Genomic DNA, 27,979 nt, shown 5'->3' with positions numbered 1-27,979 from the left:
CCCCCCCCCCCCCCCCCATATTCTATGAGCCTTAAGTATTAAATCCAGCAAGATCTGTCTAAAAAGCATATTTGACACACAGCATTGTAGGCTAAACATTGTCATACATGCTCCGATGACTTCTATCAACAGAAGCTCAGCTTGAACGGGTTGTTTTTTTTTTACCCAAATACCATCAAATACCATCTACCCCGGTGAAATTTCAGGAAGGTACGAAAAAATAGATTCCACCCAAGTCTGACACATTGGCTTTTTTTGTTGTTGCCAGGAACCTGTTCATCAGCGCTACAAGGAGCTGTTGGCGAAGCGCGCTGAGCTGCAGAAGAGAGTGGACGAGTTACAGCGAGAGGTGACCAATCGCTCAGCATCCTCTTCCTCTGAACGTGCGGGCTCCCCCACACGCTCCATCACTCCAGTGCAGACCTTTGTTTGACACACCTTTGACCCTCATGGCGGTCGCAGAAGCTGAACCCCACCTGTGAGAAGATTCCATACAGTAGTAATCAGTAGGCCACACCTGGCGCCACGAAAGGACCTGTGTGCCAAACTGGCTCTTTGGGTGACACATACCATATAAATACACCTCCACCAAAAGTCTGATCTATTTGCACCTCTCACAGGTGATGTAGAGTCTGCATGCAGCAGAAGAGAGTCTGACTCAGACGGCTTTACCACAGCCATAATGTACTCTTCGTCCAGGGTGGAGAGGACATGTAACCAGAATAGGGAGTACTGTTTAGCATATCGACCTACCTACAATCATTGTTAAGAATTTTGAAGTACACTAAACTATGACTCGGGTAAAATATGAATGCCTTATACACTTTACAACACTCATGTAATTCCTCTACACTGCAAATGTTTAGATGTTGATTTGAAAGCAATTGTGAAGATGTACATTACTGAAAAAGGATTTTGTGCTCTAGTACTAACATCAACTAAATGGCTAAGTGGGAGTTGTTAAATAGTCATAAACGTTGCTAAAGGGCTGTAGTGTTAGCTTCTAATGTAAACGAGTGCATTAAAAACCGTTGCAGGTTATCTTTACAAGTTAGTGCTTTTAGATTTTTGTGACCAAATATCCATTTTTTTTTTTTATGAATACATAATGTGTCATGTATGGCATTCCTCTCATTGAGTGATTTAGGTTTCGTAAGTTTCATTTTTCTAACTTGTTATTTATTATCCTTTAGCCTAGACTTGTATTTATGGCTAATGAACACATCCGTCACATGTCATAAATTGATTAGAGCAGTTCCCATGCAATATTAATAAGCGAAACACGAATATGCAACAGTTCATTAGTTGAAGTTAATAGTCTATTACTACTTATAGTGTATTGCTACTTACTAAAGCTTTAATGTGTGAACATTTCTTACAGATGCTTTTAAAGCTAGAATCAGCCAATATATTTTTTAGGAAGCAGAATGTGTAATAACTAATAATTTGCTTTAGGTTTTTTTTTCTTCTTTAGTTTAATGAATATATGTGCCTTGCTCTGAATGACGGTGAGAAAACTTGTTGAACAGTTGTGAGAATAACAAGATAAAAGTGTGTTTTTGACAGTTTTTTGATTTGCCAAGGATAAGTGATTAAAAATGAAGTCGGAAATTACAGTGTGACTGCGCTGGAGGGTGAAACTAGACCGCAGTGGCTCTGAAAACATTAACATGGTCATATTCAAGTCGTTTCCCTCTCATACCTAAGTATTAAATAACTAGCCAGAAGTTTAGCTTTAAGAATTTGTTTTACCATCAGCAGGCTTATTGCATCACTTAAATTAAGTCATGTTGCCCCTTAGATTCCATTACTCTCCCTTTAAGAATGTACAGCTATTAAAGTAAGACTTTTTCCCCACACAAGGAGAGGCTGCCATGCTGAATGCACTTCATTGCTTCATAACATGTTTTCAGAAATTGATACTGCAGGCCACAGCAAATGTCAAAATGTTTAATATCAATTAAAATGAAATGCTAATATTTTGTAGTCAACCTTTTTGTGAACTTTTGGGCTCTTTCTTGTGTTTAAAAAAAAACCTATTTGCATACAGTATGTTGTAATAGTTTTCATCGCAATCCAGAAAATGTATTCCTATTTCTATTCCTGGTTTTGTTAATTAACAAGCAACTAATTACAAGGAGTCACACAAAGACATGAGAGAGAAAACCGAATTGAGGGAGAAATGCAGAAGAAAAAAAACTGATAGGTCCATCTTTCCATCCATCATGGCAGCTGAGGTCAAGTAAAGTTGGGTTTACCAACCCCTCATGTTATTATTATTATTATTATTATTATTATTACAGCTTCTGTTAGCCCACCCAAATGTTAAAGCTGTCTTTTGAATAATTTTTCAAATAACAGAATGATACCTTAGTTGCTGCACCAAACAAGGTTATCCAGGAACCCCCTCACTGTATGGAGGAATCACTGAACACTTTATAGAAAACAATAGAGCCAGATATAAATTACTCCACCCTTCCATAACCTCATTCTGACAGTGTTGATTGAAATGTCACACAATGTTCAGACCTGAGATCTATTCAGCTGGAATAAGTACTAAGTTACAAATACCTTGTTAGTATGATGCTGAATATCATATACAGAACATGACCTTGTTGGGCCAAACTAGAATATAAGCTCTGCTATACACTGACTACATTCTAAATAATATTCTATATAATATCATTTTACTAATACCCCGAAACCAATGATGAATCAACAGAGATGTTGCAAATGTATCTTCTTAACTTGTGATTATCTTGTGACTTTCTGGAGCTCCTGACAATCTAGGGCCCGGGGGCCTTAGTGACACTTCTGCAGCATGGTTGACTAAATTGGGATGCCATTTCTGAACATTTGTAGAAAATTGAGAGTTTGCAGACGTTAAAAGAATAGTGCCGGAATGATGACTCAATAATTACACATAAAAATACATGCACAAGGCAAAGGGTGGATTAATACCATTAGTGTGATTAAACTATTTACAAACTGTTAATGACATGATCATACAAGATGTGAAGATTTGTTGAATAAATCAAGGCATGTGATTGGCTCTGAGCATTTCAAACTGTGAATCCCGCGGACGGATGTTTTGTCGCGATAGGTTTCCTTTCTTCTTCTGGAGCCGTAGACCACTTCCGGTTACATGACGACGACGGCGTTGATACAAAAAGAGCGAAGGAAAACAGGAAAATAGCTTTCTTAGCGAGAACAGCGGAAACTTAATATTAATAGCCAGATTTATGTTAACGGGTTGCTTTTATGAAGGCATAACTAATTATTTATCTCAAGCTATTATGGTTGGATAACGTATGAGCAGTAAAAGATTACCAATATTTGGAGTTTATTGTTCTTTGCCTGCTCCCTCCAGCTAGCGTGAAGCTATTACTGTGTTGCCCTGCGCTAACGTTACCTAGCCGAGCTAGCTAACGTCAGCTAACACTGGATGCCAACCCTGTTTGTGTGTTCATAGTTCAGAATTAGCGAACAGCTAGAAAGGAAATAGTGCTGTCAATCCGTTGAGTTTGCAGCTGGACTCTGTAAACCTCTCCTTGCTCGGTGACATTAGTTGGGCGAGAATGGCAACGTCGGCTCTGTACGCCTGTACGAAGTGTAACCAGCGGTACCCCTTCGAGGAGTTATCGCAGGGCCAGCAGCTGTGCAAGGTAAATGAATGTGTGTGTGTGTGTGTGTGATCGCAGACAGGCTCGGATTATGTAACATGTATACGTCTAACCTGGAAGCGCTAATACAGTGACTGTAATCTTGTTTAGATCATTCTGCACGACGATCCTGTTTATTACGTTATTACCTCATTCACCACATCTGTACCTGCTGAACAGGAATGGATAAAACAACCGAGGATCTACAAGAGCAACACGTTGGCAAGTATGTACACCGATGACAATTCTCTAAAGTATTTATTTATGTAAGGAACTTTACTTTATGGTCATCGATGTACATACTTGTTGCTGTTGTAGAGCCCCAGATGTTGAATTTCAGTGTACAGCTGTGGAACAGTCTCAGACATTTCTAAGAGAAAGGTGTTGTTGCCAGCTGTCTATCTGCACTGAATCATATTTTTTCCTAGCAGGGAGGTTAGATAAAATGGACATTGATATCACTCTGAATATTCAGTGAATTTTGATTTGCACAGGTTGCTTAAAGCACACGGTGTACTGATGGACAATAATGCAATTATAGTTAGGTTTCTCTATGTTTTCAATATGAAATATATTATTTATATTCAGTGTGTAGATAGGGTATAAAGGGTCTGTACATCTATCAATCTTTGAATTCTTTATTTATAGTCATGCTTAAATTTGCTTTCTTTGCCTTTTGTTTACAATGCTTGATTAGAAGAGATGTGCACAAACAAATCCCATTAACCTGTCCTGTAATTGTGCAAATGTCAATCTCTTGAATCTTGAATGCCACCTAAAGTTATCCAACAATGACTCTGGTCAGGTGTGCTTATTTGTTCCACACTGCCCAGCCCTACTGCAATAATGTGTTAGGTTGCAGTTCAAAAGCAGTTCAAATACACAGTAGTCTTCACTGCTTGTGTACTACACACATACAGTCAGATGTAGTTATTTCCACAGATGTTGTAGCCAAGAGCAATTAACGTCAAGGTGTGTTGGCATACAAAACGAGTTATGATGCTGACTTGTTTTTGATGTCTGTCATAATGGCACATAACTATGCTCATGAGAACGCTTCTTTGTTTTTTTTGCCATAGGAGTGTCGCATCGCACATCCAATAGTGAAGTGCACGTACTGCAGATCTGAGTTTCAGCAGGAAAGGTGAGATATGTGCTCCTGGTTATACATTTCAGCGTTTATGTTATTAGTATTAATAATTAATGTCATTCGTTTAGGATGTAAACCCATGTTTATTCTTTACAGTAAAACCAATACGATCTGCAAGAAGTGTGCTCAGAACGTCAAACAGTTTGGAACAGTGAGTAACACGTTTCTCCAGTTGTTTCCTGAAACTCCAGTTGAATTTATGGAATTTCACTAGTCTACATTTGTTTATAGTCCATCATGTGTAAAAACACTTTTAACACTTTTCTTTTGTGTGTCTTTACAGCCCAAACCTTGCCAGTACTGTAACATCATTGCAGCTTTTATTGGGACAAAGTGCCAGCGTTGTACTAACTCAGAGAAGAAATATGGACCACCACAGACATGTGAGCAGTGCAAACAGCAATGTGCTTTTGATCGTAAGGAGGAAGGCAGGAGAAAGGTACAAATCTTACACACACACACACACATACAGTCTAATTTGACAGTGAGTGGGTAATACCAAGTCTTATAAACTACTGTCTCCAACTTGTCTTACAGGTGGACGGGAAACTGCTCTGCTGGCTCTGTACTCTGTCCTACCGCCGTGTCCTGCAGAAGACCAAGGAGCAGAGGAAGGGCTTTGGCTCCTCCAACTCCTCATCCCTGAACGAGAAAGACCACCACTCCAGACCTCACCATCATCACCACCAACACAGACACAGCAGCTCTCATCACAAGTATGTCCTCTGTTGTATCACAGGATAGTCAAACGATTTGTGTCTCTTTTATGCTATTATATGTAGGGCCGTGACGGGATGAATTCTTTCACAAAGTATCACCTCCGTATGGCGGTTAAGTTTGCGCCGAGACATGAACACCTGACATTCTGCTGGAGCGGAGGCTTCACAGAGCAGCAGGCTAGCAGCTGAGCAGAGAGAGAGAAGGCGACTTGGCTGCTCTCTCTCTGCTAATATTAGCAGCTCTGTTTTAACAATGTTAGTCTACATGGTGTTTTGTTGGGATCAAGCTATGAGCAGAGGGAAAATCGTCATTTATGTCATGTAAGTGCAATGTTAAAACACTGCAGCACTATGCTGTCCATCTTGGTTGAGTACTAAGTTGAAGTAAGGAGCAACTCAAGTTTTGTTTCTCCAGAATCCATTGAACATAGGATATAAGACAATGACAATCACGGTAATAACAGTTAGGATCTAATCACCGCAGTAGCGTCATGTCACTGAGGTTATCGCCCTGGCCCTAATTGTATGCTTCTTTACACAAATCAATGAAAAGACGAAAATTGAATCTAGTCAGCTGACGGCTAACTTATCTTTCTCAGACTAAGTGGGAGCTTGAGTCCTGAGCAGGAGCAGGGACTGTGGAAGCAGAGGTAAAACCTTCCTTCTCGTTTGAACTATATAATATATGTATATCAGAAAACAATGTATTGATTGCGTTTTTAGGCCCAACATTGTACATTGCCATTTTGATGTCCTTTGCAGCCATAAATCGTCTTCAATCCAGAAGGAGACTCCAAAGAAGAAACCAAAACTGGAGATGAAGCCATCCAATGGGGACAGGTATGATAAGTGATAAAACTGTTTACATTTGTGGTTCTATAACAATGGTCATTCCTTTGGGTAATAATCCCACTTTTTTATGTTAACTACCCTTATAAGTACTGGCCTCAAGTTCTTTTCTTTCTCCCATCAGTAGTTCCATCACCCAGTCGATGGATTCTGGAGGAACAGACAACTTCATTCTTATCAGCCAGCTGAAGGAGGAAGTGATGTCACTGAAGAGACTTTTGCAGCAAAGGGATCAAACCATTCTCGAGAAGGACCGAAAGGTAGGTCATCAGCCCCGCCTGACAAAGTCGCTTCACTATTTGCTGCCTGGCTGACATATTGATTATTCATTTCTCTTGTAGCTCACAGAGCTCAAAGCAGACTTTCAGTACCAGGAATCCAACATGAGAGTTAAGATGAACCAAATGGAGAAAGCGCACAAAGAGTCTATGGAGCAACAGCAGGTGGGAAACTACATACTGCACACGTGACATGTCACAAAAATGCTCACCAAAGTACACATGACACTTTGGTCTCCACTTTTCTTTTTCCACCATCGTCAAACATCCACCAGCTAACTAGTGGTGTTACAAAAATTGTCAGCAGCTCAAAAATGTTCACACTGTATTCACTGTATCAGTTTGTAATGGCACTTTGGTGTGTGTGACTAATATATACTTTATATTACTTTATTCTTTTTTCATACATATTTTTTTACATCTGAAGAGGTAATGTGAGGTTTACAGAATCCAAAGGTTCTGATGTGCAGGATTCAAGTAGGTGTGGTCATTTAATCTTTACTAGAGCATGTCTTTTATTTTAGTCCTGCCCATCACTGATATTCAGTCACATCAGTTCAAATACCATCTTTTTTTTTTTTTTAATAGACATAACCTCAAGCAAAACCAGTCCCATTTAAATGACCATTCCTGAGATTATTGCTTCAAGTACACATTTTATTTGTACTGAAAGCCATATTGTATTTCATTTGTTTGAATATGCAAACATCACTATTGGAATTTAAAAGTAACTCGCATGCACCTGACAGGGCAATGCATGGGAATACACACCTCATTCTCTGTAGTTTTGACGACTGAACTGTAATCACTAATATTGTTCAACTCACACTGTCCTGCACACCGGTTCCATCTGAGGGCCGCATACAATAGCATTTTGGTTTATAGGGATGCATAACATTACCCAGGGGGCATGTTGGAGAAACACTGCATGGCGATCCTTATCTCTTGTTATCTGTGATTTATTCAGAAATGCCCACATGATTTTACGTAGGGGTGTACAATGTATCAGGTTGTATAGCTATCACTATTGGGGAATAATTGCTTTAAAATTTCAATTAGTATCTGGACCCATACCATGTTTGTGTGTCATATACTGTGTGTGCCAGGGATGATTCACTTTGCATAAGTTTGCAGTCTGTTATGGATACGATGCATCGGTTAGGTCATTTCCTGTCAAACTGTGGTGTTATTTTTTTATCATGGTTGCTGTTTTGTAAGTGTGACTCTGACTGATATGTTTGCTATGTTTGATGCAAAGGTGTTTTTTTCTACCAGTTGAAGGGAGTGCATGTTGGGTAAACCCTCCAGTTTGTAGCGTTGGATGGATGACGAGTACTTAAATGCTTTGAAACCGCAGTGTCCTAAAGCCAGCTAGTGTGTTTGCTTCCATTAAAATCACAATAGAGATTTCACTTAAATTGCGATATAAATGTGTATTTGTGATTTTACAAATGCCTCACCTAAGGTGTTAGGAAGTTCAGAACGATGCTTTTTTTAAACACTGTTTATCATTTGTTTTCACAGGGCAAGAACAGGGAGTTGATGAAACAAGTGGCTGCCCTCTCTAAAGGAAAAAAGTTTGACCGGACAGGAAGTTCACTGCTGTTGCCCTAACAATAGGCCGACCAACGGGTAACAACACAGTGGCTTCATTGTTGTAACACTGTGAAAGTCTCCCTCCTGTGTTTCCTCATTGCCATCAACATCAATTACTTCTCAATTGGTAACGTTAGAGACCATGTTGTACATGGAAATCAATTGTTGAATTGAAGACACCTTTTTCTAAATGTCAGCATATTTTAGATATTTTATGGTGACTTTTCCACTGGTTCATAGGATGTGACTTTAAAAGGAGTGGAGGATGGAGCCCTCGTTTTTAACACTGCCGGGCCAAAAGAAAAAAGCATGGTGTGCATATGTGGATGGCGTTCTATCAACTTAATGTATCCACCTAATTTTTATGGATGTCATGCAATTTATTTATTCAACTGTATTTCTTAGCTTTTTTATTTCCTCACAACATACTAAGAGAATATCCCACATTTTGGGGTTTTCTTCAATAGCAATTAGTTATATTTTTCTAAATTTATGTGATTGTGGAAGACAAGTTCTCCTTAATGGAGATCCTGCGCAACTTTACAATGTATGCAAAAGTGGGAAGGGTGACCACTGAGCCACTGCTCAACAGTAGGCAACCCACTCAGTAACAATTCATACAACAACCAATGAACACTTTAAAAGGCTGTCTGACAGGGAGACACCTCTTGGCTGCCCTCTTTCTCACTGTGTGACAGCTGTAGTGCTTTGCTGTTTCTCTTTAGTGGAACGATTGTAATACTGCATGATTTTACTGCCAGACGGTTGGCATTGTGGTCGGACTTCTTCTTTTCCCTCCCTTTTTAATTAGTTTTTTAAGAATCACTTGTAAATGTATTACTGGGGTCAGCCAATTGTATTTAAACTATTGCTTGTATCTGTTTTAGTGAGTACAGTATGTGTATGGTTAAGCCAGTTGAAATTAACATGTCTGTAGAAGATGCTTTTTAAAGGAACACACCTATCACCTTGCATTATTGGGCTGGTTTCATACTGTGGCGTCCAGGATCACTTTTGTACTTTTTTTCCAAACCAAGTGTTTTAAAACTATTAAAACTGGCTAAACTGTTACTGTATGTTTGTTTTTATTGACCATATAAGTCAAAAGTTTTAGATGTTTGGGACTTCCTGTTATAATAGTATGAAATATCTGTAATTTAGACATCCGATCAACTTGCACTTTTCAACCATATTATCTCAGCTATGATGTCCCCAAGACCTGATTGAACTGATGACATCATCTGTGAGGTAAAATAATAGTTTAAAGTATTATCCTATTTTGCCACTAAAGGATTAATACCTCTTACTGTACTTAACATTATTGGTCTTTTACATTACGTCCTGCCATGTGAATGCAAAGATGTTTGCTTGAAGAGTGCAAAATAATCCACCATGATAAAATCTGATTTGTGGATTTATGCTTAAGCGTAGTGACCAATGGAAATGAGTGGATAGGATGAAGCATGAACTGAGACACATACTGTTCATGGCTTGTAAAGGTCTGGTAATTGTATCAGCTTTCAAAAATGCAATATGCACTCATGGTTACCATCAATTAATATAGTACTACTGAACGGTCAAATCCTTAGTCTAGAGTCGCAAATTAAAGATGTGGAATTAAATATTTGAGATTTCTAATTTATACAACATTAACAAAACATAATATATTTAAGTTCTGGTTCTCACAAGTTGACAGCTACTTTCCAGAAGAATGAAAACACAATGCTAAGGAATAGTTGGTCATTGAATTTATTAAATATATAATGAGGATAAATAAAGTGAAACTGTAACGTGAAAGTTATTAAGGGTAAATTCTTATTGTTAGTTTATTAGTTTATATAAGATTTCATAAGCACAGATACGATATTAGTTAAAGTAAGAATTACAAGAAACCATAGCTGGCACTCTATGAGCTTCATAATAAAAGCACTCGGCCCTTGCAAACAAAATGAGAATGCGAGAATGGTCCAGTATAATAAACTAAATGTGTCTAACAATGTATGTAACTTAATAACGTATTGGACATTGAACATTAACTGTTTGCTAGCTATAAAACACAATTGGAATGCATACTGTTATGCATACCTACAGACTGCCAAATAATATTTTCTGGATATTGAAGATTCTTGGTGATAAAAACAATAGTTTCCCCACGTTATAGGGAGTACCTAAACGCATCACCCCGTCCATCCGGGTCACTTTGTCCTTCGACTTTCCGCTAACGTTAGCTTAGCTAGCTGACGGGGGTGCCTGCAGACTGCAGTACGCTGCAGTTCATGATTTACAAATAAAAACAAAAAAGTTTTTACCGAACCTGAGTTTGTAACGACAGCATAAAATGCATTTTGTGTATTTTTTCTTTTAACCTCACAATGCTGATACAGGCACATGTAGAAAATATCTTTGAGTTAGCGAGTTATTTTGTCTAGTGAACATTAGCTATCTCAGCTAACGTTCACGTTAGTTTGCCTGGATGACTTGAGCTGTAGCAGTTTAGCTGCTAGCATTCAACAGATACAGCAAGCTGGCTGAAACCAAAGCGTACCAAATCTGAAGTTAGGTCAAGAAAGGTAAGTGCATCTATGACATTTACAATTTTCAGTTCCTATCAAATTCCTAGCGAGAAAGCTAAAGTTAACGAACGCACCTAACGCTAGCTAGCTTGTGTGTAACGTTTCATAATTTCAGTAACGTTGCAGATAAAACTATGTTTGTCTATTACAAAATTTGCAATAAAGCAGTTTATTGTGTCTTTCTCCCAACATTCTCCCAAGCCTTAAAAGACGAGCATGAATGGCACACAACCACAAAAAGAAAACAAATGGGCATTTGTTAGTAAAACATCACAACACACCAAGTGCACACATTGAAGGCATACTGTAACGTTACATGTGTTTACAAATACAGATGTGTCAGATATACATGTATTTTATTAAATGTACGTTACTGTGAAATATTTGATTGACCTCCTTCAGGGTGACTATTCTGTGATGTTTTCTTTGAACCTTAACAAAATAAAAATGCAAGAATTGGTATTGTTAAGGTTGCCAAGATTTGGTCAGTTTAGTCAGCTAAGTCAGGTAATAACACAGGCAGACAAAAAAAAACTTGTGACATGTAGTGCTTGATCAACTCAAATTCAGTATGAACGCATAACTCAGAAATATTATGGGATCCCAGTGATGTCGTTTACTAATTTTGCAAGTCACTGTAAATGTTTACCATTTAGTATGTCGGACTCGGACAGTGACGAGGATCAGGATCGCCCTTTCTCTCTAACTGGATTCCTCTTCGGAAACATCAATGAAGATGGACAGCTTGAGGATGACAGTGTACTGGACAATGTGGGTGTTTTAAAGATTATTTTCTTTACCAAAATGTAAGAGTTATTTTCATCAAGCATAGCATTTAAACTATGATTGTTAAATACATGGTAAACATTATATAAAATACCTTCTTTTTTTAAGAAGTAACTGTTAGAACAAGGTTATTTTGTATTTTCCATGCTTATTGCAACTTTCTGTTCTGTTTCTGCTGATTCTTTTCACCCAGGAGTCCAAAAAGCATTTGGCTGGTTTGGGTAGTCTGGGTCTGGGCTCACTCATTACAGAGATCACTGCCAACGAGGAGGGTGATCAAGATGAAAACAGAGACTCTGGTAGTGTGGATGCAGAAGGTTAGTTTAACTTTTAAAAAGGAACTTTGCAATAATTTAGCTATGAACATGATGGAATGACATTTTCAATATTTCTCTTTATCCAGGTTGGGTGAAAAGCACGGACGATGCAGTGGATTACTCTGACATTAGTGAGGTGGCTGAGGATGAGACAAAAAAGTACCGTCAGGCCATGGGGTCTTTGCAGCCCAGCAGAAAAACAGGTGATCAACTTACAGCGCTTTAGAGTCATATTTGAGTTTGATTGTTAGATTCATTTAAAAATTACTCATCAAACTTTATTTTTGCTGATATGTTTGCTTTTGAAAATGTTTTTCTTATCTGATCTTATCTTCATAGATAAAATGTTTCTAAAATAATAAAAAGTTATTGATTTAAAAAATGTTTTGCACAGTTAAAACAACACCTTATTTATTTTTACAACAATACTCCGTCATCTTTACCAAGGAATCCAAAGTGTTGTTGGACTGTTTACAATAAAATAAAGATAAAAATATACATTTTGTAACATTTTCAAATTCCTTATTCTCAGATGACGAGGATGACTATGATGCTGACTGCGAGGATATTGATTCTAAGCTTATGCCTCCTCCACCACCACCAAGTCTTCCTACAGCTGCAAAGAAAGAGGAACCCTCCTCTCCGAGCACAAATGGTAAGGACGTGTTTACTCACGATTGTGTTTGGCTTGCCCTCTTCCACAGAGGTTTAAGCTGCAACAAGCTGCAAGAGTCTGTAAGGAATTGAATATGCTAATGGTAGTTCATCAGGGTGGATCCTAAAGTTATTTAGATTGCCTTTGAAGAACATATCTACACTTGATTATTTAGTAAATTTAAGTGTTCAAGTATTTTAGATGACAAATATCTGAAAATGAAGTTTCATTGTCTCTGCTGCTGCTGTGATCTGTCACTGTCTCTCCTACAGTTGGGGAAGAGGGGGATGGCATCATCCTGCCCTCCATCATTGCACCATCTTCTACGGCTGATAAGGTTGACTTCAGCAGCTCCTCAGACTCTGAGTCAGAGACTGACCGTCCCTGCCAGGGTTTGGGGGCGGGAGGCCCCCCTGATAGTCTCAACCTCCCTCTTGCTGGCATCATGCAAAAAGATGCTGCCAAAGCGCTTCCAGGTGTCACACAGCTCTTCCCAGAGTTTAGGCCTGGAAGGGTAAAGCATCTTTACAGGCGCTGTCCTGAACTAAGATTAATCATTACATGCCAAAGTACTATTTTATCATTATTATTTTATATTTATGAGTGCATTGACACCCACTTTCTCTCTGATTTACTACCAGGTGCTTAGGTTCTTACGACTGTTTGGTCCTGGTAAGAACATGCCATCCGTTTGGAGGAGTGCCCGCAGGAAGAAGAAGCGGAAGCACAGAGACCCTCAGCCTGGGACACCTCCTCCAGAAGGAGAGTCCACAGAGCAAAGCCAGGAGAAGAAGTCTGGATGGCTGTACGAGTATGCACCCCCTCCACCCCCAGAGCAGTGTCTCTCTGATGATGAGGTCATTTTTCCAGCGTTATATACTATTGTAGGCTCTAATGTCAGCTGGTAGTAGTCTTTGTAAAGTTGTTGTATCCAGCACTTTACATGCTTTTTCTGTGCATTTCAGATAACCATGATGGCCCCAGTAGAATCTAAGTTCTCACAAACTTGTGGGGATGGGGACAAGGAGGCAGAGTCTCGACCTAAAGTAGCAGAATGGAGATATGGTCCAGCCCAGCTCTGGTACGACATGCTAGGCGTCTCTGAGGATGGAAGCAACTTCAACTACGGCTTAAAGCTAAAAGAACACCAGAGCAGTGAGCCTCAGCAGCAGGACACACAAAAAGAAATAACAGAGACTGCACATGAGGTATGCTGGCATGGATATCTGTAGCCATATCATGAAAAATATACTGATTGTGTTACTGATATTATCTATAATATGTCTCTAGTTTCTGAGGCGGGAGGCCAATGACGATGATGATAATGATAATGATGATGAAGATAAGGATTTATCAGCCCTTGAGAATGAGCTCTTCCTGATGGTCACTCAACTGAAATGGGAGGACGATATCATCTGGAATGGGGAGGACATAAAACACAAGGGCACAAAGACTCAGCGGGCCAGCCTGGCTGGATGGCTGCCCTCTAGCATGACCCGCAATGCCAACGCTTATAACGCCCAGCAGGGTAAGACACCTGGTGGGAAAAATACTAAAATAACTCTTGCAATGCTGTGTGTGTGTGTGTGTGTGTGTGTGTGTGTGTGTGTGTGTGTGTGTGTGTGTGTGTGTGTGTGTGTGTGTGTGTGTGTGTGTGTGTGTGTGTGTGTGTGTGTGTGTGTGTGTGTGTGTGTGTGTTTTGTTGCAAACAGCCTACTATACCTGGGTGGTGTTTACAAAACGTGAAAGACACTGTAGCAGCCATACACAGGTTGGAAAATATAAAATATGGAAAAAATAAATAATATCTATATATATAGATATATATCTCTATATATTTATTTATATATATATATATATATATATATATATATATATAGATATATATAACACTACAAAAAACACAGGACAGTGAGTGCAATAAAATATTGCCGGAAGATATAAGACAGTTGGGTGGTGATAAAAACATACAGACATTAGAACATAGGACAAATATAATACATTGATTTAAATTGTTCTGGGAGGTTGAGTTTGGCTAGTTTTGTGATATGACATTTAAGGTGAGGTTTGCTTATAGCAAGGATTGCTTATTAGAAATGATAACAACAGGAGAGAGTCTCCTAAGTTATGATAGTACACAATGAAAAGATAAAATAAAACATAAAAATAAAAAGAGAGGTGGTGGGTGATTTGAAATTTGTGGGGTTTTAATTTGATCTCGACCTCTGGCCATCATGCTGGGCAGGTTAAAACATAGTGCAGCCTTGGGGCAAGACATCACGGTCCAGCCTGGTTGTCTAATTGCCAATGGATTTTAAGGTTGTGGCGTTTTGTGGGAGTTGTCGCAGTAGGCCATCCCCAGACCCTTCTGAGGGGATCGGTCCACAGCTCAACACGCTATCTGAGGATGTCCCCAGACTCGTATGAAAGGGCCGGCGTGTTTCTGTCGTTGTTGCTTTGTTTTTCTGCTCCATTTAAATCTGTCTTTGGGCCTTTGTAGAGACTGTAATATTTAATGTTTGTAAAATTGACATACTTATCTATTTAATCTTACAGGTCTAACAAGAAGTAATTCCCAGTTGGTGCCACCTACGCCTCCCCCCATGCCCAAAGTTTCTTCAATCTCTGGCTCTAAGCGTGAAAAAAACAGCCATGAAAATCAATGTAAGTTTGAGAGTTTAAGTCACAATACAAATAATAGTTTTACCCGACCTTTTTTTTTTATTATCTTAGCCTAACCTCATTTTCTGCATTGTCTGCATTTGTTTTGGTTTCCCCGCAGCCTTCCTGGAAGAAGACTCTCCCTGGTTCTCCATTTTTCCCATTGACAGTGAGGAGTTAGTGTATGGACGCTGGGAAGATAACATAATCTGGGATGACCAGGAGATGGATCACATCCTCATGCCACCTGTTCTTACACTGGATCCCAATGATGAAAATATCATCCTAGGTATATTCATAATTCCCATCTTGTTTGGCTTCATCTTTACGTCTGTTTTGCTTTTTTTCCAAAATTGAAATCTTTCATTGAAATTTGAGGTAAAATGTACAGTATGACCTTTCTGAAGTTTGTACATGTTCTTATAGGGGGTCATGTTTTTGAAAGCTGAATTGACTTATGTGACTGTGTGTACTGTTTTATCATCTTAATAGAGCATCTAATTTTAGGTTGTAAGTAAAAGTGAAAATCCTGGGATCTGCATTATTTAGCGGTTGGAGCCTAAAAATACAATGTTGTCCTTCTACTTATTTTGGCAAACTGTTGTCTGTTAAAGAAATCCCTAATGAAAAGGAGGAGATGACTTCCCACTCCCCGTCAAAAGAGAATAAGAAGGAAACAGCAATCAAAAAGAGCCGCATCCTGCTGGGAAAAACTGGGGTGATAAAAGATGAGCCACAGCAGGTATGCTGCCTTTTAAGGGCAGGCAAAGAACCACATTTGATTATATGAAATGACCGATTACAAGTTCTGCTTCTTCAGTAAATAGGAAGTTTAATAATTAAGGCTGATGCTCAATAAATAGCCAAGGCTACATAATGAAGGAGCCGATATGGTGAAATGAAAATGACTGAGAATGACAGTTTTGGACTGAAAATGGTATTCTGTAAATTCATTAAAAAAGAAAGGTTTGAACGACATTACTTTCAGTGGAAAATACATTTTTCTTTTTTAACTTAGAACATGTCCCAACCTGAACAAAAGGACCCCTGGAACCTCTCCAATGATGAGTTCTACTATCCTAAACAGCAAGGCCTGAGGGGGACCTTCGGTGGCAACATCATTCAGGTAAGTAGCAGTCCACAAAAAGAAAGCAACATCCGACAGAACATGGTCAACATGGAGATACTTTGAATTGTAATTTACACTGTAAATATGGCAGATTCCTGCTGATTCATAGAGTAGACATGGAGCCATAACCTGTGAAAAAGGCTGAAAACAGCTGAAGTGTAGAAGTCTTACAATTTGATGGAGTAAACTTTGTGTATTTTACAGCACTCCATCCCTGCACTGGAGCTAAGGCAGCCCTTCTTTCCTACTCACATGGGGCCCATGAAGCTGCGTCAGTTTCATCGACCGACTCTGAAGAAATACTCATTTGGGTCTTTGGCTCAGCCAGGTCCCCATCCTGTCCAACCACTGCTCAAACACATTAAGAAAAAGGCTAAGGTGCATATTGCTCTATAAACATTCAGATAACTTTGTAGTGTTTTGCCATTTTTGTACATTAATGGTTAACCAAGTGGATTTGTCAATATTCTTTTTGTATAGATGCGAGAGCAGGAGCGACAGGCAGCAGGAGGAGGAGATATGTTCTTCATGCGAACCCCACAGGACTTGACGGGTAAAGATGGAGATCTGATCCTGGCCGAGTACAGTGAAGAATACCCCCCTCTCATCATGCAAGTTGGCTTGGCCACTAAGATCAAAAACTACTACAAAAGGGCAAGTCTAGTCTTTGTGTTCCACTTGTGACATTGCATTTTGTTAGCCAAGACATGCAGAATTGCATACACATAGGTGTACAATTGTTATTGTCATATTTATTTCCAATTGCAGAATTGTTTTGTATTTCATTCTGGTGTTCATTTCAGATACTCACATTCAGCTTTAAAATTGCACACTCCGTATTTTCCACTTTGTTAGATAGGGTTGGTAAAATACCTTATTGCATTGTTACTTTCTTCTTCAGAAACCTGGAAAAGATCCTGGAGCACCCGACTGTAAATATGGAGAGACTGTGTACTGCCACACATCCCCTTTCCTGGGTTCTCTTCATCCTGGACAGCTGCTCCAGGTCAGCACAGTCACTGTCAAATATTCAGTATTCAGATGAGGTAAATATCTGAAGTATCACTGGTCTGTTATCATGGCAAACAGTGAGATGGTATTTCTTTTTCTTTTAGGCATTTGAAAACAACCTTTTCCGTGCTCCAATATACCTGCACAAGATGCCAGAGACTGATTTTTTGGTTCTGCGAACGCGACACGGCTACTACATTAGAGAGCTTGTGGACATTGTTGTAGTTGGTCAGCAGTGCCCCTTATTTGAGGTTCCAGGGCCCAACTCCAAACGAGCCAATACTCATATCAGAGACTTCTTACAGGTATGTTTATTTGCCTGAACTTGCCTAGAAACTTAAGCTGCTGTTTTTGCAAATGCGTAACTTTCACATCTGTATTCGGAAGGTGTTCATTTACCGCTTGTTCTGGAAGAGCAAGGATCGGCCCAGGAGAATCCGCATGGAGGATATAAAGAAAGCTTTTCCTTCACACTCAGAGAGCAGCATCAGAAAACGACTAAAACTCTGTGCTGACTTCAAACGTACAGGTAGACCACGGCCATTTGTTAACCCTGTACACACACCATTTAGTGATCATTAACATTTGCTATCATTACCATATGTGACAAATAAAGTTTCTTCTTTTTATGTTGGACTAAACTAACAAAATTGTGTTACATCAGGTTATTGTTGAGGTTTATAAAGTTATACTTTGCATGAGCTCTACAGTGTGTGTGCCTTGAATTGACAGATAGTAAAGCAGGGAGCAGGGAAAGAGCTTTTTACACCTACTTTGGATTTTATCCTGAAGGTAAGATCTAGACTAAGGACAGTTTAAGGACACAGGGTACAAATGCTTAGCATTTACATCAGCAAGTCATGGTTTTCTACAATGCTTCATTTTTTTCTAACAGTCTAACTTACATTTATCTTTACTCTGACATGATATTTTGCTCTTAATACTGCATTCTGTGTTCAAGGGTAAGGTTGCCGATATGAGAAAATGTCTAACAGTATCTTTTCCTCATGCCAGGGATGGACTCTAACTGGTGGGTGCTTAAGCCTGACTTCCGATTGCCTACAGAGGAGGAGATCAGGGCCATGGTGTCTCCAGAGCAGTGCTGTGCTTACTATAGCATGCTTGTGGCAGAGCAAAGACTCAAGGTAACAGTATCTGCCTCTAAAGAACTTCACATGGTTAACACAAGTAAATCTTGTGGCAGGGCTTCACTACAAGTTATTTGGTCTTTTTAGGATGCTGGATATGGTGAGAAATCCTTTTTTGCTCCAGAGGAGGAGAACGAAGAGGACTTTCAAATGAAAATTGATGATGAGGTATGCATTCCTCATAATTAGTTAGGGATTTCAGATTAGATACCTTTCAGATTTACACAATGCTGATCCTGTGCAATACGTCTTAGGTGCGGACAGCTCCTTGGAACACAACAAGAGCCTTCATTTCTGCCATGAAGGGGAAATGCCTTTTGGAAGTTACAGGCGTGGCTGATCCTACAGGCTGTGGAGAAGGTTTTTCCTACGTCAAAGTGCCCAACAAGCCTACTCAACAGAAGGTCTGAATGGCTTAAGCAAAAGTCTGCCACCCCATGTTCTGCATGGTGTAGATGTAGAGGATGAAAACTTAAATCCTGTTTGTTTTTTCAGGATGACAAAGAGCCACAGCCTGCCAAAAAGACAGTGACGGGGACAGATGCTGATCTGAGGAGACTCTCACTGAAGAATGCCAAGCAGCTGCTGCGCAAGTTTGGTGTTCCAGAGGAAGAGGTAAGACCATGGTGATATGCTAGCGCATGAATCTGATATAGGACAGCCTATTGGAAAAGGGGCCGTCCCCTAATAAGTGGAATCCAGTTTTGATATCCACAATAACTATTTTGTTTATCACAGCAATGGATAACTTCTATTCTCCCATCTTTTATCTACTCTAACTAGAACAACTGCAAAAACGGTGGTGACAAATGCAGGAAAGGCATTTTTTTTTACCTTATTTTTCAGGCTTGTTGAAATGATTGTGTGTTTGTATGTGTGTTAGATCAAGAAGCTCTCACGCTGGGAGGTGATTGACGTGGTGAGAACCATGTCCACAGAGCAGGCACGTTCTGGGGAGGGACCCATGAGCAAGTTTGCCAGAGGCTCTCGTTTCTCCGTTGCGGAACACCAAGAACGCTACAAGGAAGAGTGCCAGAGGATCTTTGACCTGCAGAACAAGTGAGACTTTTATTTAGGGGTTATGTGTGTTATTCAGGATTCTGTCTGAGCACACGTTAAGTCTTCTTGTTGCACCCCCACCACAGAGTGTTAGAGTCGACAGAGGTGCTCTCCACAGACACAGACAGCAGCTCGGCAGAGGACAGTGACTTTGAGGAGATGGGGAAGAACATTGAGAACATGCTTCAGAACAAGAAGACCAGCTCCCAGCTTTCCCGTGAGAGGGAGGAGCAAGAGAGGAAGGAGCTGCAGAGGATGCTAATGGGCGAGGAGAGTGACCGTGACCACAAGGGACGCAAGGAGCGGCGCAAAGGCTTGTGTGAGTCTGTGTTTCTAAAAGTCAGTGATCTTTATTGTGTACTTTATGAACATATCGGTGTTAGGTTGAAACATGTTTGTCTCTTTAACTATAAGCTTTACTTTACCCTTCACTCTATAGCCAGCTCCTTATCCACCAGTTCCCACAAGGATGATGACACTTCCTCCGTCACCAGCCTAAACTCTTCAGCCACAGGACGGCGACTCAAGATCTATCGCACCTTCAAGGATGAGGACGGCAAGGAATATGTTCGATGCGAGACAGTTCGCAAGGCTTCTGTTATTGACGCCTACACCAGGATCCGAACCACCAAGGATGATGAATTCATGTGAGTCTTACTAATCAAACTTTGAGCTTTCTCATCTTACAGTGGGTAATTTGCGTGATCTGAATAGCTTGGTGCTGTAATGATGTTATAGTTAAAAAAACTATTTTGAAAGATCGAGCAGTGACTTATTAATGCAACGAAACAAATTATAAGTCACATCACAACTATGCAACATTTAACAAAATGTTCATAATTAGTATGTAAATTACTTTTGATGCGCCTGGACACACCTTACATTTGAAAACATGGATTGTGCATTATGTTTTTGGAAATTATATCACATCATACCATCAGTTAACCAGCAGGTAATGCCTAATGTTGCTGTTCTCCAAAGTGGAGATGAATAAAGCTCATTAAGTGGAAAGCCTAATGCTGCACACCAAATGTGAAACAAATCTTTTGCCTTGAGTTACTTGAACAAGTTAAACCACGGAAGAGACGCGCTGGAGAGAAATACTGTATGAGTGGTATGAACCCAAGCACCATGCAAAATGCTTGCTTTGTGTTTGGTGTGAACACATCCTAAGAGCTTAAATTGAATAAATTCCAGTTAATTCGGCCCCTGCCATTATCACAACTGAACCAGTGAATATAAAACAGCCAGTACTGTGTATCTTTGTGATTGCAGACGAAAGTTTGCCCTCTTTGATGAGCAGCACAGAGAGGAGATGAGAAAGGAGCGCCGGCGTATTCAGGAGCAGCTGAGGAGGCTGAAGAGAAACCAAGAGAAAGACAAGATCAAGGGACCGCCAGAAAAGAAGGCCAAGAAGGTCAAAGAGAGACCAGACCTCAAGGTAAAAGTAAGCTTGCCGATTCAGTATTTCACTCTACTATACATTTCCTCTCCAGCTTTTTGGCACCAAGCTAAATGCAAACCTTTGGCTTTCCATTGGTGTAGATATTATTGTTCTTTCTTTCAGTTTTCTTATCATATATCACTGTCAGATTATTTTTCGTGTTCCTCAATGTTTGCCTCTTTTCCCTAGTTAAAGTGCGGAGCATGTGGAGCCATTGGACACATGAGGACCAACAAGTTTTGCCCGCTGTACTATCAGACCAACGCCCCACCTTCTAACCCAGTTGCAATGACAGAGGAGCAGGAGGAGGAGCTGGAAAAGACCGTCATCCACAACGACAATGAGGAACTGATCAAGGTGGAGGGCACCAAAATTGTTTTGGGCAAACAACTCATTGAAAGGTAATGGATTGTCCTATTTCCTTCTCTATTACTATTGAAAAGAATTTAAATCTGTACTCGATGCTAATTTTAGAATGAGCTGCAATATTCAGTTACATTTGGCTTGGTATTTTCTAAATGTTAATAAGTGAATGGTCTGTGGCCTGTACCCCGTCAGGTCCTAACAATTTGTTTCCCTTACAGTGCTGATGAAGTGCGCAGAAAGTCTTTAGTGCTCAAGTTCCCCAAGCAACAGCTCCCACAGAAGAAGAAGCGACGCGTTGGCAACGCTGTGCACTGTGACTACCTCAATGTAATCAATGTTTAACAGCTTGTTCTTTAACATTCTCAATCTAGAGTCCCTTTAGTTGATCTTTTAAACTGTTTTTGTTTTGAATTCACAGAAACCACATAAGGCCATCCACCGCAGACGCACGGACCCCATGGTGACATTGTCTTCTGTGCTAGAGAGCATCATCAATGACATGCGGGATCACCCTAATGTAAGATCTGCTGGCATACACTCATCCAGCTCAACAACATTTCTTTGTTTCCATTCGCATTCCCTTACTGCTCTACTGTCTAATCTTCACTTCTTCTGTTTCTTTTATGTAGACATATCCATTCCACACACCAGTGAATGCTAAGGTTGTGAAGGACTACTATAAGATCATCACACGGCCCATGGACCTGCAGACGCTAAGAGAGAATGTACGTAAGAGACTGTACCCATCCAGGGAGGAGTTCCGTGAAGCAGTGGAGGTTATCGTCAAAAACAGCGCCACCTACAATGGTAAGGTTATAAAATCGTGGGGTGAGTAAGAGCATGCACCGCATGTAGGCTGCCCGGGTTTTAATCCAGTCTGCAACCCTTTTGCTGCGTAGCATCACTACAATTAAAGAGAAAAAGGCCCAAAAAATAATCTTAAAAGAATGTGTTCAACCACCTCTCTTAAAAACAGACTCAAGTCTTTCTCTGGTTTATTTTACACTTTCAGTTTAAACTCATCAAACGTCTCTTGTGCTTTCTGTTTTTGTTCCAACAGGGGCAAAACATCCAATAACACAGGTAGCACAGTCCATGCTGGACCTGTGTGATGCTAAACTGAAAGAGGTGAGTTTTATGATAGATGTTTTTTCACAGCTTCCTGCCCTTTTGTCAATTTTGACATTAACCATGAAATGTGTGCGTGTGCGCAGAAGGAGGACAGGCTGGTAAGGCTGGAGAAAGCCATCAACCCCTTGCTGGATGATGATGATCAAGTGGCCTTCTCTTTCATTCTGGACAACATTGTGACCCAGAAAATGATGGTGGTTCCCGATGTGAGTCACCCCTGCTTACCATTTTCTTACTTTAATCAATTTGAGAGCACTGGTCAGTTCACATGCAGAATATGTTAATTATCTCATTCCTTAACTCCTCCCTTCACTATAGTCATGGCCATTTCACCATCCTGTCAACAAAAAATTTGTGCCCGACTATTACAAGGTGATTGTAAGCCCAATGGATCTGGAGAACATCCGCAAGGTGAGTCATACAAGGTGTCAACATTGAACTAAATATATATATTTTCGTATAAGCAATACAAATACCTGTAACATAAACTGTGCCTCTTTGTGTATTTGTGTTTCATGGTTCAACAGAACATCTCCAAACACAAATACCAGAACCGAGATGCGTTCCTTTCAGATGTCAGTCTCATTCATGCCAACAGTATCAAGTACAATGGTAAATGTGTTAAGGTGTTACCTGTTATCGTGACCTCTAAGGTTGGACTTTCTTAAAGATTGCATGACTAACTTAGAGCAGAGTTCAGCAGTTACGTAAAGATGCTGTTTGTGCTCTCCATGGTTGTCTTTCGCAGGCCCAGACAGTCCTTATACCAAGACAGCCCTGGATATTGTCAATGTGTGCAAGCAAACCTTGGCAGAGGTATGTTGACTCTTTGCTCTTTATTTTGCCCTTTTCATCCTCCCAATTTTAAAGTTCCGACTTGAGGGGGCGTTCACGTGAATTTTCCCACATTCATGTGGTGTAATTCTGACACCACATGAATGCAGCACAAATTCCCTGTCTCTTATCTGCCTTGTGATTTGGATCTGTTCCAAATTGTAATGGGCTTTTCCGTGGCCCATGCTACCACCTTCTACCAGGTTTCATGATAATAGGCCAGTATTTCTTTCTGTTATCCTGCTGAAACTCAGACAAAGCAAGCCAAAAACATGGCCACTTAGGAGATGGAGGTAATAAACCTTCTCCATCTGATGAACAATTATCCCTCCGTATTTTTCCACACTATTGTCGAAAATAGGTTAAGAAAATATAGGCAATATTGGCTTGGTGTAGAATTATATAACGCACAGGGTTGAACATAATTTAATACTGTACATCTTTTATTAAATTGCTGCAGAATTGGCCAAATTGCTAAGATTTGATTCAGACTATGTCCACTTGTATTTTTATGAGCAGAAAAATTATTATTCAATTATTGTAATGATTACTTGTTTTTGTGCCCCCAGTATGATGAGCACTTGACTCAGTTGGAGAAGGACATCTCTACTGCTAAAGAGGCAGCTTTAGATGCAGCTGACTTGGAGAGTCTGGACTCAATGATGCCTGGGCCATACACACCACAGGTAGGAGAGCAGCCAGGGCCCAATTTAAATTTTCTAGCTTGGTAAATAGTGGTTTCCTGTGTATCTCGCCACATTGACAATAGACTTTAGGCCTTCATCTGTTAATAACAATACACTTGAGGTAGTCCAATGTTTTCTAGGTGCAGTAGTCTCATTGCCACTCCTTGTAGTTCTCCTAGCCCTTATATTTCTTCACTCGTTCTCTGCACTAACTCTCATTTCCAGACTTTCACGTTTTCTTCTTTACAATCTAGTTTTTTCACTGTAGTGTCTCCTTTCTCCCACCCTGTTTTTCTCCTTCACTCCTGCTGTTGTGTCCCGTCTCTCCCATTGTGTGTGCCGCTGTGTGTGGTGTTGGCCAGCCTGCTGATCTGTTTGACAGCGGTGCTTCAGGGAGTCTGCCCAGAGAGACCAGCAGCATTTTCTCTGAGGGACCTCTAGTGGTTACTCCAGAGAAGAGAGGGGGGCAGGTATGGAGAGAGACAGAAAAAAGGCTAGCAACCACATGCCACCTCTCCTCAAATTATCCTCAGAGCACCCAGTTTGATTACAGGCTTTTGTTGTACCTAGTCTTGGTAAAGATGTTCCTCACACCAGAACATTACAGATAACATTAGAGCATAAAATTAGTGTAGTTATTGCTTATTGGCCGGTCTTTTGGCAAGAGATCTCAGACCTTTATTAACCTGCCCCTCAGGGTCGCCACGGCAGAAGACCTGGGGAGGAAGAGTCAGATGTGGACATTGAAGGCTTTGAGGAGGAAGATGATGGCAAACCCAAAACTCCTGCTCCTGTAAGAAAGAAAGATTTATTGAAAGGTTATGTAGTTGACATGAGGCCCCCGCTGCTGCACATTTATACACAAAGGAAAATGTACCAACTTGCCCCCAAGCATGTTTACATATTCATGCGAGTAACTATATCAGAATCCCTTTGATTTCAGGTCATGCCATTGTTGTGGCCTAAAATTTTCATTTAATAAACTTTAGGGATATATATGTATATATATATATATAATTGAATTTGGATGGCCTGGTTAAGTTGAAATTGTGTAATATTTTATTTATTCTCACACATTTATCAATTTGTATTTGTGTCAGACAAAAAGTTCACAAACATTCGCTTGTATGGGGCAACCTTTGCTGCGTGTCATCCCCCTTCTCTCTCTCTTGCTCTCTCTCTCTCTGTCCCCTTTCCTGTTATTCTCAAGCTATCATAAAAGGCAATTAAAGACCAACAAAATAATCTTTAAAAAACTCTTGTACTATTAAATTGAACCACGTTTTACCTATTTATTGTTCTTGATTTGTAATTGTATTTACTTGTACACTTAGTTACACTTTAGCTTGCTTACTTCCTAATTATTCATTTATATTACATTTTTCTGTCCTGTCTTTTTAGGCAGAGGACGCAGACAGAGATCTAGAGGACGACGATGATGAAGAGGACATGTTGCTGCCACCTCGCAGACGGGTGCACGACCAGGAGGACGAGGAGGAGGACGAGGAGGAGGAAGAGGACGGACTATCTAACCGCCCAGCCCAAGCCAGCGTGCTGTACCAGGATCTGCTCATGTCTGACGGAGAGGACGATGCCAGCGAAGAGGAGGGCGACAACCCTTTCTCCTGTAAGTCCACCTGCAGTGCTGGGGTACCAGCTGAAAAAATAGTCACAGCTATACTAAAAAAATGAAGCAATATAAACAGAAAATAAGCTAAATGTTAAAAAGTTAATATAGAATATAAGATGACAGCATTATTGTGCTGCCGATATTCATTTAAAGGCAAAATCATAAAGTGTATTTATTTGATCTGTCTATGTAATATAGATAATCGTATGAACAGAATAGATATCAAATGACAGTGAGCAATCATTAAATATCCTCTGTAACATCATGTGCAGCTTTTTGTGTTGTGTGTGACATTTGCCCTAATTCGTTGCATATGCCTCCAGCCATACAGCTGTCGGAGAGCGGTAGCGATTCTGATAGAGAGTTGGATGTGCGACCTGCACCCCCACGGAGAGCTCAAGAGACGGCCCGCATGGGCATGGAGCAAGACGAGAGCATGATGTCATATGAAGGGGACGGGCCTGATGGGCCTCACATGGAAGACAGCAATGTCAGGTACAACTGGCCTGGGAGTCAAAAATACTCTAGAACAGGACTACCGAATTCAGACGCTTAAACTAATCTTTGAAACATAAAAACAATTACAAGCAACTTATTGAAGTTACTCTTTTGGGATTTTTTTCTTCTGGGAAAGTAAGCATTTAGATTATTGTTTTCATCTACTACAAACCATAATAGTTTCCTTCTACTGTAGAGTAGATCCCTTTCTTTATATTGGTGGAGGCCTCATTTTGTAACTAAGTTTTAAAAAGTTCTTATCTCAGGTAATTTATAGTTCTACCTGCATCACATGACTTCTATTGATGTGCAACACCAAGTTGGAATTCGGGTTCAGTCCTGATATAGAAAATACAGCGTAATACAACAACACTCTTTGAGCAGCTACATTAACAAATGAATCGTGTTTCCTGTGTCTGTTTTACAATAAAAGCCATCCTATGTCTCACCATGCTTTTAATGTGAAGCAGCATCAGTAGGAAGTGTTCAGTTTGTATAAGCAGTTACTTGACACAGCGTTGAGAGAGTGAGCAGTAGCAGGGAGGCTGACATCAATGAGATGAAATACTAACAGTAAAGCTGGATTGCAATCATCATTTCCTATTAATCCCACGTGTGTAGGTAGGTAATTTTAATCCAAAACGAGAATGGCGGACTCCGCCGCTAAAAATGAAACCGTTGTATAGAGAGGCACTTACAGAATGTAAATGCATTAAATTGGCTGTTGCTGAAAAATGCCAACAATAGTTTTTAAAAACAGGGTTTGGTTTCTCAGAGATCCTAAGGATTATAATTTACACCACCTCTTTTGTCCTAGTTACGGCAGCTATGAGGAGACAGAGAGCCGGAGTCACATGCAGCCCTCTAGCATGGGGAACGGAGAAGACTACGGCATCAGCGAAGAGGAGGAGGAAGATGAAGAGGATGAAGCACGGAGGAGAGGCCCAGCTGTGCTCTCCCAGGTCCAGCTCAGTGAAGACGAGGAGAGCGAAGAGTTCCGATCTATAGGGGGAGACAGCGACATGGACTCTGACATCTAGTCTGTAGTCAGTTTTTTGTTTTTTATCCGCAGTATAAAGGAGACATTGTTAATAATCACATTTTTAAAATGGAGAAACTGAGACTTTGTCAAGAAACGTTTTGTACATACTTATTTTGTAAATGATGGTTAATGTTTATAGCTTCCTCTTCCACTGTTAGCTCTGTTGTACCTACAGTATAGGGACATACAGCACATTGTAAATTTCATTTTGCCTTTTATACAGTATGTTGAATGAATATCATGCATCTTGACATGAAAGTGTGTGTACAGTTGTTTTAACTCATTAATATCTTGCGCTAACAAATAGTTCAGCAACTCTACTTTTTCTATCCCAGTTCCTGATTTCAAAATGGAATAAACGTACTGAAGGTTAACAGTCAGCTCTCTCTTAAAAATAAAAAAATCATTAAATCATATATTACTCACAGACATTAAGCTGCAGTTAAACATCATAAAACATTGTCCTCTTCCTCAGTTGAAATTGACACCAGTCATGTATTACAGGAACAGACTCTGGATTTAGTATTCTGATAGTTTTTAATCTTCAATCGCTAAACCTCATGGAGTTTAGTTTAATAAAGTGGTGGAACTACTCGTCTGGGTGATCCATTTAGGGACGTATCAGGTCCATGCAGTTCAGTTTCCAAATCGACATGTTTAATCAAAAAAAGGCACACCACTAGTGACGACCTCAGTTTATTGACGCACAAATGTTAGTTGTAATAGATGCTTTGTGTGTGCGCAGGTGAGGTAAC

The 27,979-nt window shown here is 40.1% G+C and overlaps 3 protein-coding genes across 10 annotated transcripts in view; all 3 read left to right on the top strand.

Annotated features, from left to right (window-relative positions):
• mtmr2 (myotubularin related protein 2) overlaps window positions 1-1,988 on the top strand; it is a 7,201-nt gene extending 5,213 nt beyond the window's left edge. For both annotated transcript variants that reach the window (XM_032533967.1, XM_032533966.1), the window contains exon 16: window positions 269-1,988. In XM_032533967.1, coding sequence (XP_032389858.1) covers window positions 269-433 — 165 coding nt within the window. In that variant the 3' untranslated portion in view covers window positions 434-1,988. The remainder of the gene's footprint in view (window positions 1-268) is intronic.
• A 1,130-nt stretch (window positions 1,989-3,118) lies between these two features.
• Window positions 3,119-9,325, top strand: fam76b (family with sequence similarity 76 member B). Its single transcript, XM_032533998.1, has 10 exons — window positions 3,119-3,665; window positions 4,742-4,806; window positions 4,909-4,963; window positions 5,096-5,251; window positions 5,350-5,528; window positions 6,131-6,181; window positions 6,294-6,371; window positions 6,505-6,640; window positions 6,722-6,823; window positions 8,183-9,325. The coding sequence occupies exons 1-10, from the start codon at window positions 3,579-3,581 to the stop codon at window positions 8,270-8,272; spliced, it is 999 nt and encodes a 332-aa protein (XP_032389889.1). The 5' UTR covers window positions 3,119-3,578; the 3' UTR covers window positions 8,273-9,325.
• Window positions 9,326-10,470: 1,145 nt separating this feature from the next.
• taf1 (TAF1 RNA polymerase II, TATA box binding protein (TBP)-associated factor) lies at window positions 10,471-27,894 on the top strand. 7 transcript variants are annotated; one of them, XM_032533900.1, is made up of 42 exons: window positions 10,471-10,824; window positions 11,484-11,598; window positions 11,807-11,930; window positions 12,017-12,133; window positions 12,463-12,585; window positions 12,858-13,099; window positions 13,227-13,442; window positions 13,551-13,793; window positions 13,876-14,113; window positions 15,142-15,249; window positions 15,368-15,535; window positions 15,861-15,988; window positions 16,265-16,372; window positions 16,580-16,753; window positions 16,856-17,029; window positions 17,277-17,381; window positions 17,491-17,691; window positions 17,774-17,915; window positions 18,119-18,178; window positions 18,401-18,531; window positions 18,622-18,702; window positions 18,789-18,938; window positions 19,030-19,149; window positions 19,418-19,593; window positions 19,680-19,912; window positions 20,033-20,240; window positions 20,869-21,040; window positions 21,227-21,438; window positions 21,622-21,730; window positions 21,822-21,920; window positions 22,033-22,210; window positions 22,464-22,531; window positions 22,618-22,740; window positions 22,853-22,945; window positions 23,062-23,146; window positions 23,283-23,350; window positions 23,938-24,054; window positions 24,417-24,524; window positions 24,752-24,847; window positions 25,456-25,681; window positions 26,008-26,179; window positions 27,000-27,894. In XM_032533900.1, the coding sequence occupies exons 2-42, from the start codon at window positions 11,485-11,487 to the stop codon at window positions 27,220-27,222; spliced, it is 6,033 nt and encodes a 2,010-aa protein (XP_032389791.1). In that variant the 5' UTR covers window positions 10,471-10,824; window position 11,484; the 3' UTR covers window positions 27,223-27,894. The 7 variants fall into 7 exon arrangements, with proteins under 7 accessions (XP_032389791.1, XP_032389792.1, XP_032389794.1 ...); XM_032533901.1 differs by lacking the exon at window positions 10,471-10,824 and having other exon boundaries at window positions 11,485-11,598; window positions 20,869-21,034; XM_032533903.1 differs by lacking the exons at window positions 10,471-10,824; window positions 18,119-18,178 and having other exon boundaries at window positions 11,485-11,598; window positions 20,869-21,034.
• Window positions 27,895-27,979: the final 85 nt, after the last annotated feature.

Source organism: Etheostoma spectabile, chromosome 13, assembly GCF_008692095.1.
Source record: "Etheostoma spectabile isolate EspeVRDwgs_2016 chromosome 13, UIUC_Espe_1.0, whole genome shotgun sequence".
NCBI classification, from domain to species: Eukaryota; Metazoa; Chordata; class Actinopteri; order Perciformes; family Percidae; genus Etheostoma; species Etheostoma spectabile.
Note: the sequence above shows the minus strand (reverse complement) of the source record. Positions and strands in the feature narration are given on the sequence as shown.